Source organism: Platalea leucorodia, assembly GCF_965183815.1.
Source record: "Platalea leucorodia genome assembly, chromosome: 4".
Classification (NCBI taxonomy): domain Eukaryota; kingdom Metazoa; phylum Chordata; class Aves; order Pelecaniformes; family Threskiornithidae; genus Platalea; species Platalea leucorodia.
In genome coordinates this window covers 102,108,556-102,122,029 of record NC_138826.1, presented here as the reverse complement: position 1 = coordinate 102,122,029, position 13,474 = coordinate 102,108,556, and the positions used below count along the sequence as shown (strand labels likewise).

The window sequence follows — 13,474 nt, the reverse complement described above, 5'->3', positions numbered from 1 at the left end:
TCTGTTTTTCTGCACCTAAAAAAGAAATCTAAACAAACCATTTTAAATATTTACTTTCCTTTTTTACAACACTGTCAATATCTGGGCAAAAGATGTTACTGCATGACAGCACCCCTGCTGCTGTGCTTTAGAGAAAACCTTGCAACTGCTGTCAAATGTCACCAATAAAAATGGACTCTGAAGCAAGAAAATCCCAGGCCCTTCATAACCCCCACTGCACAGAGCAACTCTTCCCTTCTTCATGAATCAAACCCCACTCATTCTGAGAAATTAAAGCTGTACATTAGGAGAATATTCATGTGTCAGCTGGAGACTGCAAATAAAGAAGGGGTAAAAGAGAAGAAAAATATTATCTGGTTTTCTGTCACTGTACTTTGCCTGAAAGAGGGAAAAATTAGGAAATGAAATGTTTTACCTTTACAGAAAAGTGCTTCTTCTTGGGTGGGTGCCAGACAGTGGCTTTTGAATGAATGAATGCCCGCAGAGGTGTTAAGGATGTCACAAGCACATATGCTTTAATGATGACAGAAAAGTCTTGAGCTTTAAGGATGTCCTTGTGGTCTGGTGAAGCTGACACTTGATTCCTGGAAAGTAATAAGAATACATTGCATTAATGAAGTGCTTTTGCAAATGAGGAAAATGAGCTATAAGAAAATAGTGAAATAGTGAAATTAGTGGAAATAGGAAATTAGCTTTTTTTCCCGAGTTAAACAACACAGCAGATGAAACCAAGCAGGCTGGAACAAAGCTTTATACCAAGTCTTTTTATTGCTTTCAGTATTTTAAAACCTTAATTTCCATAGGTAGAAAGTAACTATATTAGGAGGAAGTTATGTTTGAGAGTACATATAGGTAAATGCATTGTCGGCATGTTGTAATTGTTGCAGACCCAGGACATTCAGAGTGAAGGTAAAAACATTAAAGAAATCCAAGCAACTTAAATAACAGAAGTGCATAGCCGAGGCACCCAAATTTAACACTGATTTGTAGTGAATTCAGGAAAAAAAAACGAAAACAAACAAACAATGGAAAGACTGCACTATTGGTAGCACTTTGTTCAATGTAATATAGGGACACAAACACATGGTACTGCATGCTTTCCCTAATGAAAGCCATGAACTATGATTCCAAATATTATGAGTGACTACGACACCTAGAAATAACCCATAATAAATCAGCTAAACATAAAATAGTTATGCAAGCTAACTTTGTCTAGGAAGTGACATGGCTCTCTAGATACTGGCCTACAGTTCCTGTAGTCCAAAAAGAATCAGCCATAGAAACAGGACAGAAAAAAACCAAACCCAAGGAAAAAAATCTTCTATTTGAAAGCTTATTACTTGGGGAAATCTGAGCTGTACTTGGGCATATTCACAAATGTGGTTATTATTCTGCCTGTTAAAATCTCTGAGTATCTACCTCATAGCAAATGCAATGAGAAGATGACTATACAAATTATGGGTCTCTAAGACTGATTACTGGTAAAAGACACAGGGCTCTCCTCCCATTTCTGTGTAATCTTTGGCAATATGTGGCCTTTCCAGACCTCGATTTTGCTATCTGTTAAGGGAGTGTAATAATACCTATCTTAAAGAGACCCTTTTCTCCCCTCTACAGAATGGTAGGGCCTCAGAGCATAAAATTAATGAGATACTGTAACATAGGAAACGGCACTTGGACAGCCAGTTCTCAACTATTTCTTAGTTCTTCACTTAAGGGAGGGTCTCTGTGCAAAGGACTACATATGTGTGTCTGTAGTAGGGGCAAGGCAAGGATGGAAGAAGGAAATAGCTCAGCTGCTATGAAACCTAAACATTCAGGGGTGTCTCTGGGTCTGTATTTATCTGTCTAGGTGTTTCTATGCCCTCAACATAAAGACTTAGCTGTTCACACACAAAACGTTCAAGCTTGGCTAATACAGAAACAAACATTATGCAAGTATAAGAGATGCAATACATCCAAGTGCTCCACCTGCTGTGGTCTCCCCTCTTGCTACATTCTGCATCCCTGACTCCCAACTAAAAGCACAATGAAGCACTCGCAGTTTCTGAGAGCGGGGTATCATTAGCTTACAGCTGTGTGCTCGTGCTCTGCTTCCACCAGTATCGCAGATGGGCAGTATGTGTCTTGTCAGTGCTTTCTCCGACCTGGTGCATGTTGCGTACGGCACTGGCGCTTGACAGCCCAGGCTGGCTGGAGCACTCTGGGGTGACGACTGGGAGCTGCAGGTCTGAAAAAGTACCAAAGGGATGAAAAAGTCAGCAGAGCATTGAAAGCAGTGGTCAACTCCTGCTGTTAAGGATAAAATGTGTAAAGCACAATAGGTAGAGAGGAGCTACCAGCATCAGCCAAAAATGTAAAATAACAAATACTGAGACTATAATCCTTTTTGGATTTGCTAGCAGAGAGCTTTACACCCACCAAGCACCTCTTCCAGCTGCAAGCTCAGAGGCTTAGCAGCAACTCCTACTTTATAGGTGAGTGTACAAGTGCTGCATACAAAAAGCATCCTCTTCCCCCTTCTTCTAAACAGAAAACCTTTATTTCTAAATATAGAATTCCAAAACTTTGTTTCTCATATAGCCCTAATTACAATTAATGGGGATAAGGAATTTATTTGACTAAGGACCAAGGGACTTTTTGCCACTGTAATCACACAGCTCAGTAAATAATCACATATCCTTGTTTCCAGGTTCACCATTTAAGGCTACATTTTGTAGTTACCGCAATCTATGGGAGGCTTAGTTCTGCCACCGAACACAGTGGGAGAAGGACCAATGCACCAGAGTTCTCAAGATTACTGAGGCATGTGACTATTAATAGTAATCAAAATATTGTGATGTGAGATCAGTCAACGGGTGGTATGTATTTTCTGCTTTTACTAGGCTGATAAAAAGGCACAGAGCCCTTATGTTATGTCATTATTTCATGTAGGGTGGTTTTCATTAACTCTAACACACCTCACATTTCAAGTTCTTAAGTAATAGTCAGGGAAAAGTCAAGCTGTTCACATTATTCCCAAACCTTATTACTTATCTTTTTAATGACATACTGCGTCGTGCTAATGTTATGAATTTATTTGTATAGCTTCTCTTTTAATGCATGCACTCTCCACTTCTTGGTGCATGAAATGAAAAATAAAACTGAAGTTGTATTTCTGGCGGTGAGCTGTGAGCAGCCGTTCAAGGAAAAGGGTTATTCATTTTCATACAGATCCTGTTAAAATGACACTGTGATTGTCTATGTTTATCGGCTGTTCATCAGATCAGCGCAGTTCAGCCTTCCAAGCTCAACTGGGATCTAAAATTAATCTGCTCCTTTGCCTTACATGCACCATTTAGCAGGATTAAAGGCTTTACTAATCAAAAACAGGCCCTTATTAATATAGCACCTCATGTTCAGATCATACTCTCATTGGCATCGTTGTGTTGTGTTATGCATTATAACTGATTTGGACTTTGTGACTACCTGTTTGCTGACAGTACAGAAACAAAACAGACTACTCTCTGCCTACTCGGCTGTGCAGTGATAACAGGAGTAAGCCAGTAAAATCCCATTAAGTCATTTACTTAGCAGACTTGCTTCTGAATATGCACAGAGAGCATAAATCAAGTGCTATTTTTTCCATATCCACCTTGTAAAGACACAACAGCATTTCACTATGGCAATTTCCACCCTGTAAAGAGACAATGGCATTTCACCATGGCAATTTGCAATGGTCCCACTGCAACTACTCCTATGCATCATTTTAGTTACCTAACTGAAGTGCCTATATTAGCAAAATAGTATTCTTAGGCTTTGTCTTTCAGCAATGGAGAGAGAGAGACCAGTCCTTGGAGCACTAAGAGAAATACTCATTCTGAACTGCTCTCTGAAAGGGTCTGTTTTTCCACTGACTATGCAAGAAAACTAAGCTACTTACTTGCAGCTGCAAATAATTCCCAGAGTATAAAGTTTGATCATACAGCTTTGGTGTTCAGGCAAAACCAGAATTATTACAACACATAAAGGCCCTCCACAGTGCACAGATGACTTCAGAGATCTTTTCTGATTTATCCCCGTATTGGTAAAAAGTCAAGGCACAGCACTCTGCTGTTGCAACTATCTATGGAGTTATGGAGCCAAGCTCTGTTCCCCTGTATCTTGGTACTGTAGGACATCCATCAGCAACAGCTCAGCAATGTCAGACTCTGGAGTTCAAATCTCATGGCCTAGATCTGCAAACAGCAAGATACTGATCTATTGACCGTGAGTGGGATTAAAGTTACAGAAAACCCAATGAAGCCCATGACAGCAATCCAAGCTACTCCCTTGGCAGTGCTGCCTAGGGGGGCAGATGAGATAGAGGCAGGTTGTCCTGCCTTGATGGCTACAGTACACAGCTGAAAGGAGGCAGAACTGTGCTTCCAGACCAAGCTCCCTATAACATATACACCGTTTACATTAGGCCATAGCTATGTGATGAGACTAACAGAACCATGCAAAAGACAAGAATGACAGCTCTTCTCAGCTGATCATCTGAAAGCCAAATTGTGTCAAAGGTGCACATTTTCCAGCAACTGCTTTAGTTAAAATGACCATAGTGTTGAGAAAAGGAGAGTGCACAAAACATAATTTTCTTATTTAAAAGAAAGTCAATATTTCACTGAAAATTAGAACAGGGCAGCAGAGAAGGGCTGTTCAGCTCCTTACTCAAGAGAAAACAGAAAGTGTCTTTTCCTTTTTAAAATATGGTTTTAATTGTGTTGCTAAGGCAACAAGTAACCAATATGGTATTAACTCACAAGGCAGAGCTTGAAAAGAATGTGATGAGGTTTGTACTTATATTTACCCATCTTAAATGAGAGCTTTAGCTGTTTTAGGGAAATAAAAAGGATTATTTTGACATTAATTCATCACTACCCAGTGGACCATTTACTAGAGCAGGATATAACAAAAAAAAAATGGGTAGGGACAGATGAAAAATAGGTGCCCTGAAATTCTCAGACTACTGGGTAGAAGCTCCTTAGTATTGCCTTAAGTCATTGCAAAATGCATCAACATAAAAAATGGAAACCTGCCATCTCTTTAAGAAGAGAAGGTTAAACAAACTCAGGGATTTGGTGGTTAGCATTGAGAACAAAAATGAGGCAATGCTCATCAATTATTCCTCATGCTATAGAGCATCCTGTTTGTATGGTACCTTACACACCTGTGTTGGCTTGTGTTAGCACCCACCTGGGAGAGAGCCCATCACAAGGTGGCTGGAAGAAGGAGAAAGAGGAGTGAGACTGTCACAAGGTGCTTGCTCCTTTGAGATGGCACACAGCATGTACCATCAGGCAAAGTTAATGAAGGAGTGAGAGTCCCTCACTTTGGTAAATCTACTCCTAGTAATCAGTGAATACAATTATCATCATAATAAAGATATATCAGTAGTGCTGAACTGCAGCACACTCAGCTGCATCAGTTCTCATGGCAACTCTTCACCTGCTCTTGCACTCAAAAGCAGCAACAGTGTTTATTAGAGCTGTAAATTTGTTAATCAACATTATCATCAATGAAAATTAGCCTGCAGTGCCTTTACTGTTTGCAGTAATTGCCATGTTTTTCCATCTTGAAATCACTCTACAAGCTGTTGTTAATTAACCAGTTCTTTTGAAGTATGTAAATAACATCAACATTTTATAATAGAAGAGGTGAGGCAGGCTCAGCAGTTGATATGTGTCAGGCAGCTTGGGAAACCAAGTTAGAAAGAGTCCCAGCATCCTACTGTCATGTCCAGATTACATCCCCTCTTTCAAAAATCCAGATCTTAATATCAGTAATTTTTGTAGCAGACTCCAAAGATCAAAAGAAAAAAAAGATGTAAACTAGAAAAGAACATTTTCCCTTTTGAAGTGGCTATGCAGTAATTGAAAGGCTACACAAACTGCTAGTTTTCCTGAGGAGCAGCTGCAGGCTTTGCCTCAAGTACCTTTTGCTGCTGCCATTTGTGATGATCCAGTGTACAGCAAAGGACCTAAAGCCGGATACCTGCTTTCACTTAAAAAAAAAGCTTCACTTCCTCGAAATACTGGCTTGAAGAAGGTTTCTTATGCTGACATCTCTGATACGGTACCATTGAAAACACAGACAAACAGCACCACTTTACCTCTGCCTACTGTGTTCTCCACAATGCCATTTTTATGGGTAAGGAAGCCACTACAAGTTCTCAGCTGAATTCGCACATTAGCCCTCTAACCACCGTACTGGGTAAAACATAGATCTGAGACGTAGGAACAGCTGGGAGGCACATGTGAAAAGGAGGTACAAGATCCACCAAAGCAAGTCAACACCTCTAGATCAAAAAAATTAAGCACCTCTTTGTCACATGAACTGATGGTAAATATTGTTCTGTCAACTGCAATCTCTCAAAGTACCACAGAGTCAAACAGATCAGTTGACAGCAACAACTCATATCTAATGCAGCAGCTACACTGACATCTAATGAGCCCTTTCAAGTATTTAACACAGCTATGACTTCTTGCTCCCTCTCCCCCCATCTCCAGCTCCCAAATTATTTACTTGTCTTTGGCTCAGGCTTCTGAAGTGTAACATGAGATTCAATGCATACACAATAAAGAATAGCTGATTTAAGAGTTACAACGTGTGGCTGAGCAAAAGGTTTATGAATAGCTAGAAGTACATTTGGACAAATTAAGACTTCCTGGAGCAGAGCCAGGTCAGTGTTGACACGGCTGCGGCCACGTGGACTGATGGTAAATGGAACACTTAGATTAACATGAACATCTGGTGATCTGCAAAGGTAAGGAATTCAGCAGGAGATGACCCTAATGGTTGAACTAAGTGAGTAACACTCAATTGAAAAAAAAGGAAACAGAAGATGAATGAGAATGTGTCCTCTTCTTTATCCTTCCTTTTATATTATCCTTTGATGTTACAAGGAGGGTTATGATATGGTTTTGTTTGTTAATTTTTTTTACTTTGTTCAAGATCAAATAGGCTATATTTTACACACTTCAGACATGGAGCAAGGAACAATTAAGACTATTGTCTGTGAGAAAAAGGTCATTTTGTTTCTAAAGTGCCCATTAACTGTCAGATCTGTTAAAAACACTTCGGGAGTGATTGAGTCATCTTGGGAGCTCTTGGTTGTATAAGAAGCACAAAGCTAGAGATGGGATGAAATGCAAGTAAGGTGCTGTGCTTTGTTCTGAGCATATCTTTCATAGAGGACATTGTAAGCTCAGCACATTTGTACTTGCAGAGTCTTCATCCAATTGCTTTTCTTTTTAGCAGGAAAAACTTAACTTTAGAACATGGAGGTACATTAATCCCGAAAGTATACAGGAGACTTTCCATCTGCATTGAAGCCTTCTGAACTTCTTTCTAGATGTTCATAATGGTAGTCTGTCTCTAGCAGGAGCCTGAATTCTCTCACACAGGAAAAAAGGAGAATGATAGTCACCTCACATCATTTCTCAGCAGTTTCTGCAGCACAATATTCAGGAAGGACTGATAACAGGTCCTCTCTGTCAGCCTTGCAGGGTTGCTCTCTGACAGGGCATCTCAGTGAGTTAGAAGAACTTCATATTGCATCCTGTGCTGGGATCATCCATCTGCCTGACTGGTGTGGGCTGCTGGAGCACAAAGAGCTTATTTCTGATACAGACCAGGCAAGCTGCATTGCTACAGCCTGGTCCTCTTCTAGTATTTACAGCTGGGCAATTTTCCAGTCTTTGTAGGCTGGAAAGGTGTGTTAAACAGCTGCAAAGATTGCTTCACATCAGGAGATGCTTAAAAAGCTTTCATAGAGTCTTAGGCAGACTTCTGAGCACCTCCAGGACTAGGGGATTTTGATCAAAATAAAGCCTACTATCCAGTACCTTTTGCTCAGTCATGTATGGCAACCTGCTCTAAGCTGCATAACCATTAAAGTAATGAGCATTAAAAGTGCATTTTTTTCATTTTTCAGTGTTGATTTTGGAGGATCGATGATTTCAGTTGAACTACTGCTGCTACATGCCTTGAGGTCATTGCAGGCTTGTCACAGAAAACAGACCTATTCCATTTAATTGCCTCCTGTTATCCATTTGACCTATTGGATGAAAAGACTCTGAAACAAAGATTAGTAGTCTCCTATGGCTTACACATTATGCTTTGAGGTTGGTAAAGAAAGAGAACCTTTAACACTCAATTTTATAACCTATGCATTTAGAAAAGGGTGGCTGTGAAACTCAAAGCAGATGCTGAGTATTTGAAGGAAGCTAGGAAGACTAGGGGCAATCCTGGCCCCCAGTGAAGTCCTGGAAAAATTTCCACTGATTTCACAGGAATATGATTTCTTGCTTGATACTTAACACTCCTGTGATGGTTTTGACATGCGTTATGAGCTTCATCTGCGAAGTGCATATTGCTGCAGGTTCAATATCCCACCCACCACTGACTATTTATCTAGCTGTCCTTAAAAGGTTTTCATATTAAAAAAATGCAGTGGTCCGTCCCTCTGTAATACAGTTAATCTCAAAGCAACCCACCCTGAATATTTAGAATGAAGAAATTTCAAATTATTAGTAATTTCTAGAAATTTAAACTATCTAAAATATGTTTAGTATTAAAAAATCTTTATAGTAAAGCCGATCTAGAGGGAAAGGAATTTAAACTGTAGATTGGAATGCACTGAAATTCATGCTAAAAACACCTGTGGAGTTTCAGAGTTATAAAGACAAAATGATGATAGCGCATCATTTTTTTGAAATGTATGTATTGCTTATTTTCCCCTTTAAAAACATCAGCAAATACAGCTTCAGTTTAGATTAACCATTTACCATGTTTTTTGCTTCTCTGTTTTGGCAGGTGCATGGAAAACAATATTTATTAAATACGGTGTTTGTTTCTTCATTCCTAAAGCATCCTCACAGTTAAAAGATAGGGGTGTTTTTTTCAATATTTTCCAGAAGGGCTGCTTCTTCTGTGTCCACCCTTCATACTAGAACTTAAATTTACAGATAAGCTATAAAACTCTGGAAAAAGCAACTCAGTGAAAATTCTGGCTGACTGTTACATGGTTAGAGCCACAGCTACAATTATGTACTAGTAACAGGGTAGAATACAGAGTAGTATAGGCCAAGTAATTAAATTCATTTAGCAGCTTTACTTCTTTTCAGTCTCCTCATATTTGCTGTTATTACAGAGGAATGTTTTTGTCCTAGCTGAGATCTGACCCTGTTGTAAAACAAAGAAAATCCTGCCCCACATGGTTTATAATCAAATTAACTCAAAAGAATCAGATGCTGATTTTATTGGCCATTCTTAAGGCTCTTAGCAACTTCATTAGCAGAAAGGTAATAGGTACAAAACTGATCACAACTGGTGTGTAAACATTTATAAGGGCCAGCTGGCAAAAGAAATGCATCCCCCTATAAAGAAGCATGTTCCTGTCACAGAGATGTTGAATTATTACAACAGAAAATAAATTTAATCTATAATTTCTCTCTTACTTCTTTCTTCTTTGCTTCCTCCCCTCACCTCATCACCCTTCCCCCTGACTCCAGAGTAACCCAGGGATGCTGGGGACAGGCAGGGAAGATTTGCTCAGCAGGGGGAGAGGAAAGCTGCCACGGGGTTAGCACCAGGCAGTAAACATATCACATAGTGAGAGCACAGTCACACAGCTGGACTATCTTGGTTCTCCCTCGACCCAATTTCATTAGCATCGTGCCTATCCCAAGACCTTCTGTGTGATTAACGTTGTTGGCCAGCCCAACAAGTGACCAAATGAGCACGCAAGTCTGGTAGACGCTCATAAAGTTTATGCACTAGTGACACTAATAAAAAGAAATGCAGAAGGAAGGTGTACAGCAAAAGTATTACTTTAAAAAGAATCAGTGATCTGGATGGGTAGAGAAAACAGCTATGCGTGGCACAGGCTGGGCCCTGGAAGCGATGAAGCAAGACAAATGCTTATGTGGAAAGACAGACTAGTCTGGATTGCTTAGGGAACAGGAAAACCAGGGAGGCAATGCTATAAGCATTTCCACTACTTTCCCAGGCAAAACCTGTCAAAGAAAGTATTAGTTGTGCATACATCAGGATGCCTTTCCTGTGCCCTAAACTGAGGCTGGGCAATTCTGCTCACATTGTGTGCCTTAGTCCTCTCTGTCTCTCAGCTGAGAGTAGTTCCAGGAGGCAGCCAAGCCCAGTTCTCAGCCCACCTGTGGTGGGATACCACGTATGAACACCTGAAATCTCTTTGCCAGTCATTCTCCAACCTCAGAGAGCTTCTATGTTTGGGTTGTTTGCAGGAAGATTTCATTCACAGATCACTGCAACAGCTGCATCTTTTGCTGACCTGAGCAATAAATGCCAAGAATATTCCTTGGTTATTCAGTAGCCATGCCAGAACATCCTCATGGCCCAAGTCCCATAGAGTGAGCAGACATCATGCACCTGCTTAAAAACTGGGCCAAATACCCTGCAAAGGCAGGAGTGAAACCAATCTTCTCTGACTGAGCAGCAAGCACTAATCAGTGTCTTCCATGTTGAATTTTAAGATTCATTACCATTCCCATGCCTCATCACAAACCCACTGCCACATGTGCCCATTCTTGAGCAACTCCTTCTCTTACTCAATCTAATCTATCCACACACATCACATATTTTTTACGTTTTTACTCCTCTAAACTCTTCTTCAAATCTGATTTTCCTAACTTTTTTCTCTTCCCAGCTTCTCTCTTGTCTCCTAAAAAGCAGTCATCACTGGTATGTGCATAATTTTTCCCCCCATACAGATAGAATCAATCTGAATTTTCAGACTAACAAAAAGATTTTCCATTAAAGAGATAAAGCAAAGAAACAAGCACTGACCTGTTATTTTCTACAACTCATTTTCTTTCCTATACGGATACAACAGGGGTATGAGAAGGGACATGCTCTCTTAAATACAAAACCTAGCAGCTTAAGAGTTGCACAACAAATAGAATAACATTTTTAAAAAAAAATAACCTTTACCCTTGTATCCAGTGCTTATCATATCAACACTGTCATACCCACAGTAAATCCAGTGATCCCATCCTCTCAGCCTTGCTGCCTGATATTTCTTTCTACGACTTAGTGTGTCTTTAATTAGATCATATAATTCCTAGAGCAGCAACTTTGTGTTTTCACTTTTACAGGAAATTGCTTGGCTCCTTGTGGGGCTGACTAAATGACAAACACAGTAATAACAAACCAACTGATCCTCTTCAACAGGAATTGCAGAGAAGCCCTGTTGACTTAAATACACAAGAGTGAAAGTACGTGACTGATTTGAAAGGAAATAAACTCTTCTGTAGAGGAAATACTGATGAAAACTGTTCTTTCCCCAAATAATTTTAAAATTGAGGATTAAACAAATCCTAATCATTGGCAACTTTGCTGTTGTTGGAAAGAAAGGTCTGTCGGAGGACGCAAGCAAAAGAAAGAAGTGGAAAGAGCTGTCTTTATCAGATGAATGGAAGGGGAGAAGAGTATCTGAAATCTTGGCTCTAGAAGTTTGCTTTAACTTATGCCTTTTGTGTCCTCTTAACCTGAAATCAAATCATATACCCTTCTGATTCTAATTTCACCTTCTATGGGTGAGTTTCACTCATAGTAAATTAGATGTCACATACCCAGTGATACTGAATGGGATTCATTTCTGGATTGAGACACTTTGAGGTCTGGTCTATACAAAGATGACCCACTGTGTGCCACAGTCTAAGTTCCCTTTCCTATCAGTGGGCGTCAGTGTAGTCTGTACAGTCAGTGTGGAGCAATTCAGCTAACCCTAAATTATGCTGAAAGTAAATGCTCTTTTGGGCTTGCTCACTCTAAACTGTACTTCTGTTAATTTTGGGAGCTTAGATACCAAGTGTTAAATTCAGGTATCCACACATAGACATCTATTGCCATCTAGGACACCATAGGATATCCCTCTGAGCCTCCAGCTGCTGGAGCAAAAAGATATAGGTTCCGTGCTAAATCTGCCCATCCTACTTGGCGTCCTGGACTCTCCATGGCATCTCAAGTGGTGTGAGACCTTTGTGTTGAAACAGCTATCTCAGCCCCTAGGCCACATGCTGATGTGGAGACACCTAAATTAAAGAGATGGATTTTTTTTTTTTTTTACTTTAAAACACTGCAGCTAATTTAGGTTCAACATCTTTTTACTGGTAATTGAAAGGTGAGGGGTGGGCCTTTTTCTATCTGACAGTCCTTCAGCAGACTGTTAGAATGATCCTGCGTTAATGGGTGGGTAGAACTCAGACCGCTGCTGCCAAGCACACATACTACCTTGATTTCAATGGGATTTCAGCATCATTCAGAAGGGCTTTTCTCTTTGCCAGGAAAGCACTAATAATATAGGTATAGAATAAGACGTTTACAAATGGCCCTTCCCTAAAGAGGAGAAAATACCAAACAGCTTAACAGACCGCATACACAAAGTGGCTTGTACCACAGTTTATGGACACCAGTGAAAATGTGCATATTTTAAGGGGAAAGCTCTGTGTGTGGTGAGTGCCTCTTGTGTTTGTGGTTTTGTGGTAGCAAAATAATAAACCCACTGCAGTTGGCCTTTCTCCAAGTAGCAGGGCAAACCAATGTTTTTTAAAGGCACTCTGTTACAACATGAGTAGGAACTACAATTCCCGAGGTCCTTGAAATTTTTAGAAATCTGCTCAGGTTTGTCTGAAACTGGTACTGTATCAGAATACTTTCTAGTTCACTTTCCAGTGCAAGGGAACCAAGGCAGTAGGTATCACTGAAGACATACTTAAAACTCAGCCAAAACAGAATATATCACTTACCTGGTGTAATATGACTTCATGATAAAGGACTCTCATGGGACCTGGATAGATGTTTCTTACACTGCATGTTCCTTATGATCAGTTTTGACAATTTACTGCACCAGGAAAATGGAAATGTCCAATTTAAACTGACCCTCAACATACAGTTATTTAAGGGAAACACTTCACATAAGTTTTAGATATTGATCAATCTTAAATGAAACAGTAAAAAAATTAAAAGGGAAAGTATGGTATGCTTAGGTTAGGAACCACCTAACCTCAACTTTACTCAAGCATCCAAGTGTCAGTCATTTCATCTAAGCTACTTGTCTAGGCTCCATTTACAGTCAGTGGGGAGAGGTAATTGGGTAGTAAGTACTTGCAGAGGGTAATTCAATGCACCTATTTTAAACACATAGTTTAGGATAAAATGAAGTAGTGTTTGAAGGTGCCCCCTCTCTCCACTGGCTTAAGGGGAAGACTAGAATAGACAGAATAAACAGAAGATGATACCTGACTTCTAAATAGTGACACGTAATGAATCCTTTCCTTATGTGCTAAATAGAGCATATATATAAAAGGGGAAGGGAAAGGGGAAGGGGAAGAGAAGAGAAAGAGAAGAGAAGAGAGGAGAAGAGAGGAGAAGAGAAGAGAAAAGAGAAGAGAAGAGAAGAGAAGAGAAGAGA

At 39.9% G+C, this 13,474-nt stretch overlaps 1 protein-coding gene across 1 annotated transcript in view; it reads right to left on the bottom strand.

Moving 5' to 3' along the window:
• Nucleotides 1-13,474, bottom strand: part of CPED1 (cadherin like and PC-esterase domain containing 1) — a 156,999-nt gene that overhangs the window by 104,405 nt on the left and 39,120 nt on the right. Inside the window, exons 6-7 of the mRNA XM_082309243.1 lie at nt 2,074-2,230; nt 416-584 (exon numbers count right to left, since the gene is read on the bottom strand). Of these exons, the coding sequence (XP_082165369.1) occupies nt 416-584; nt 2,074-2,230 (326 nt within the window). The remainder of the gene's footprint in view (nt 1-415; nt 585-2,073; nt 2,231-13,474) is intronic.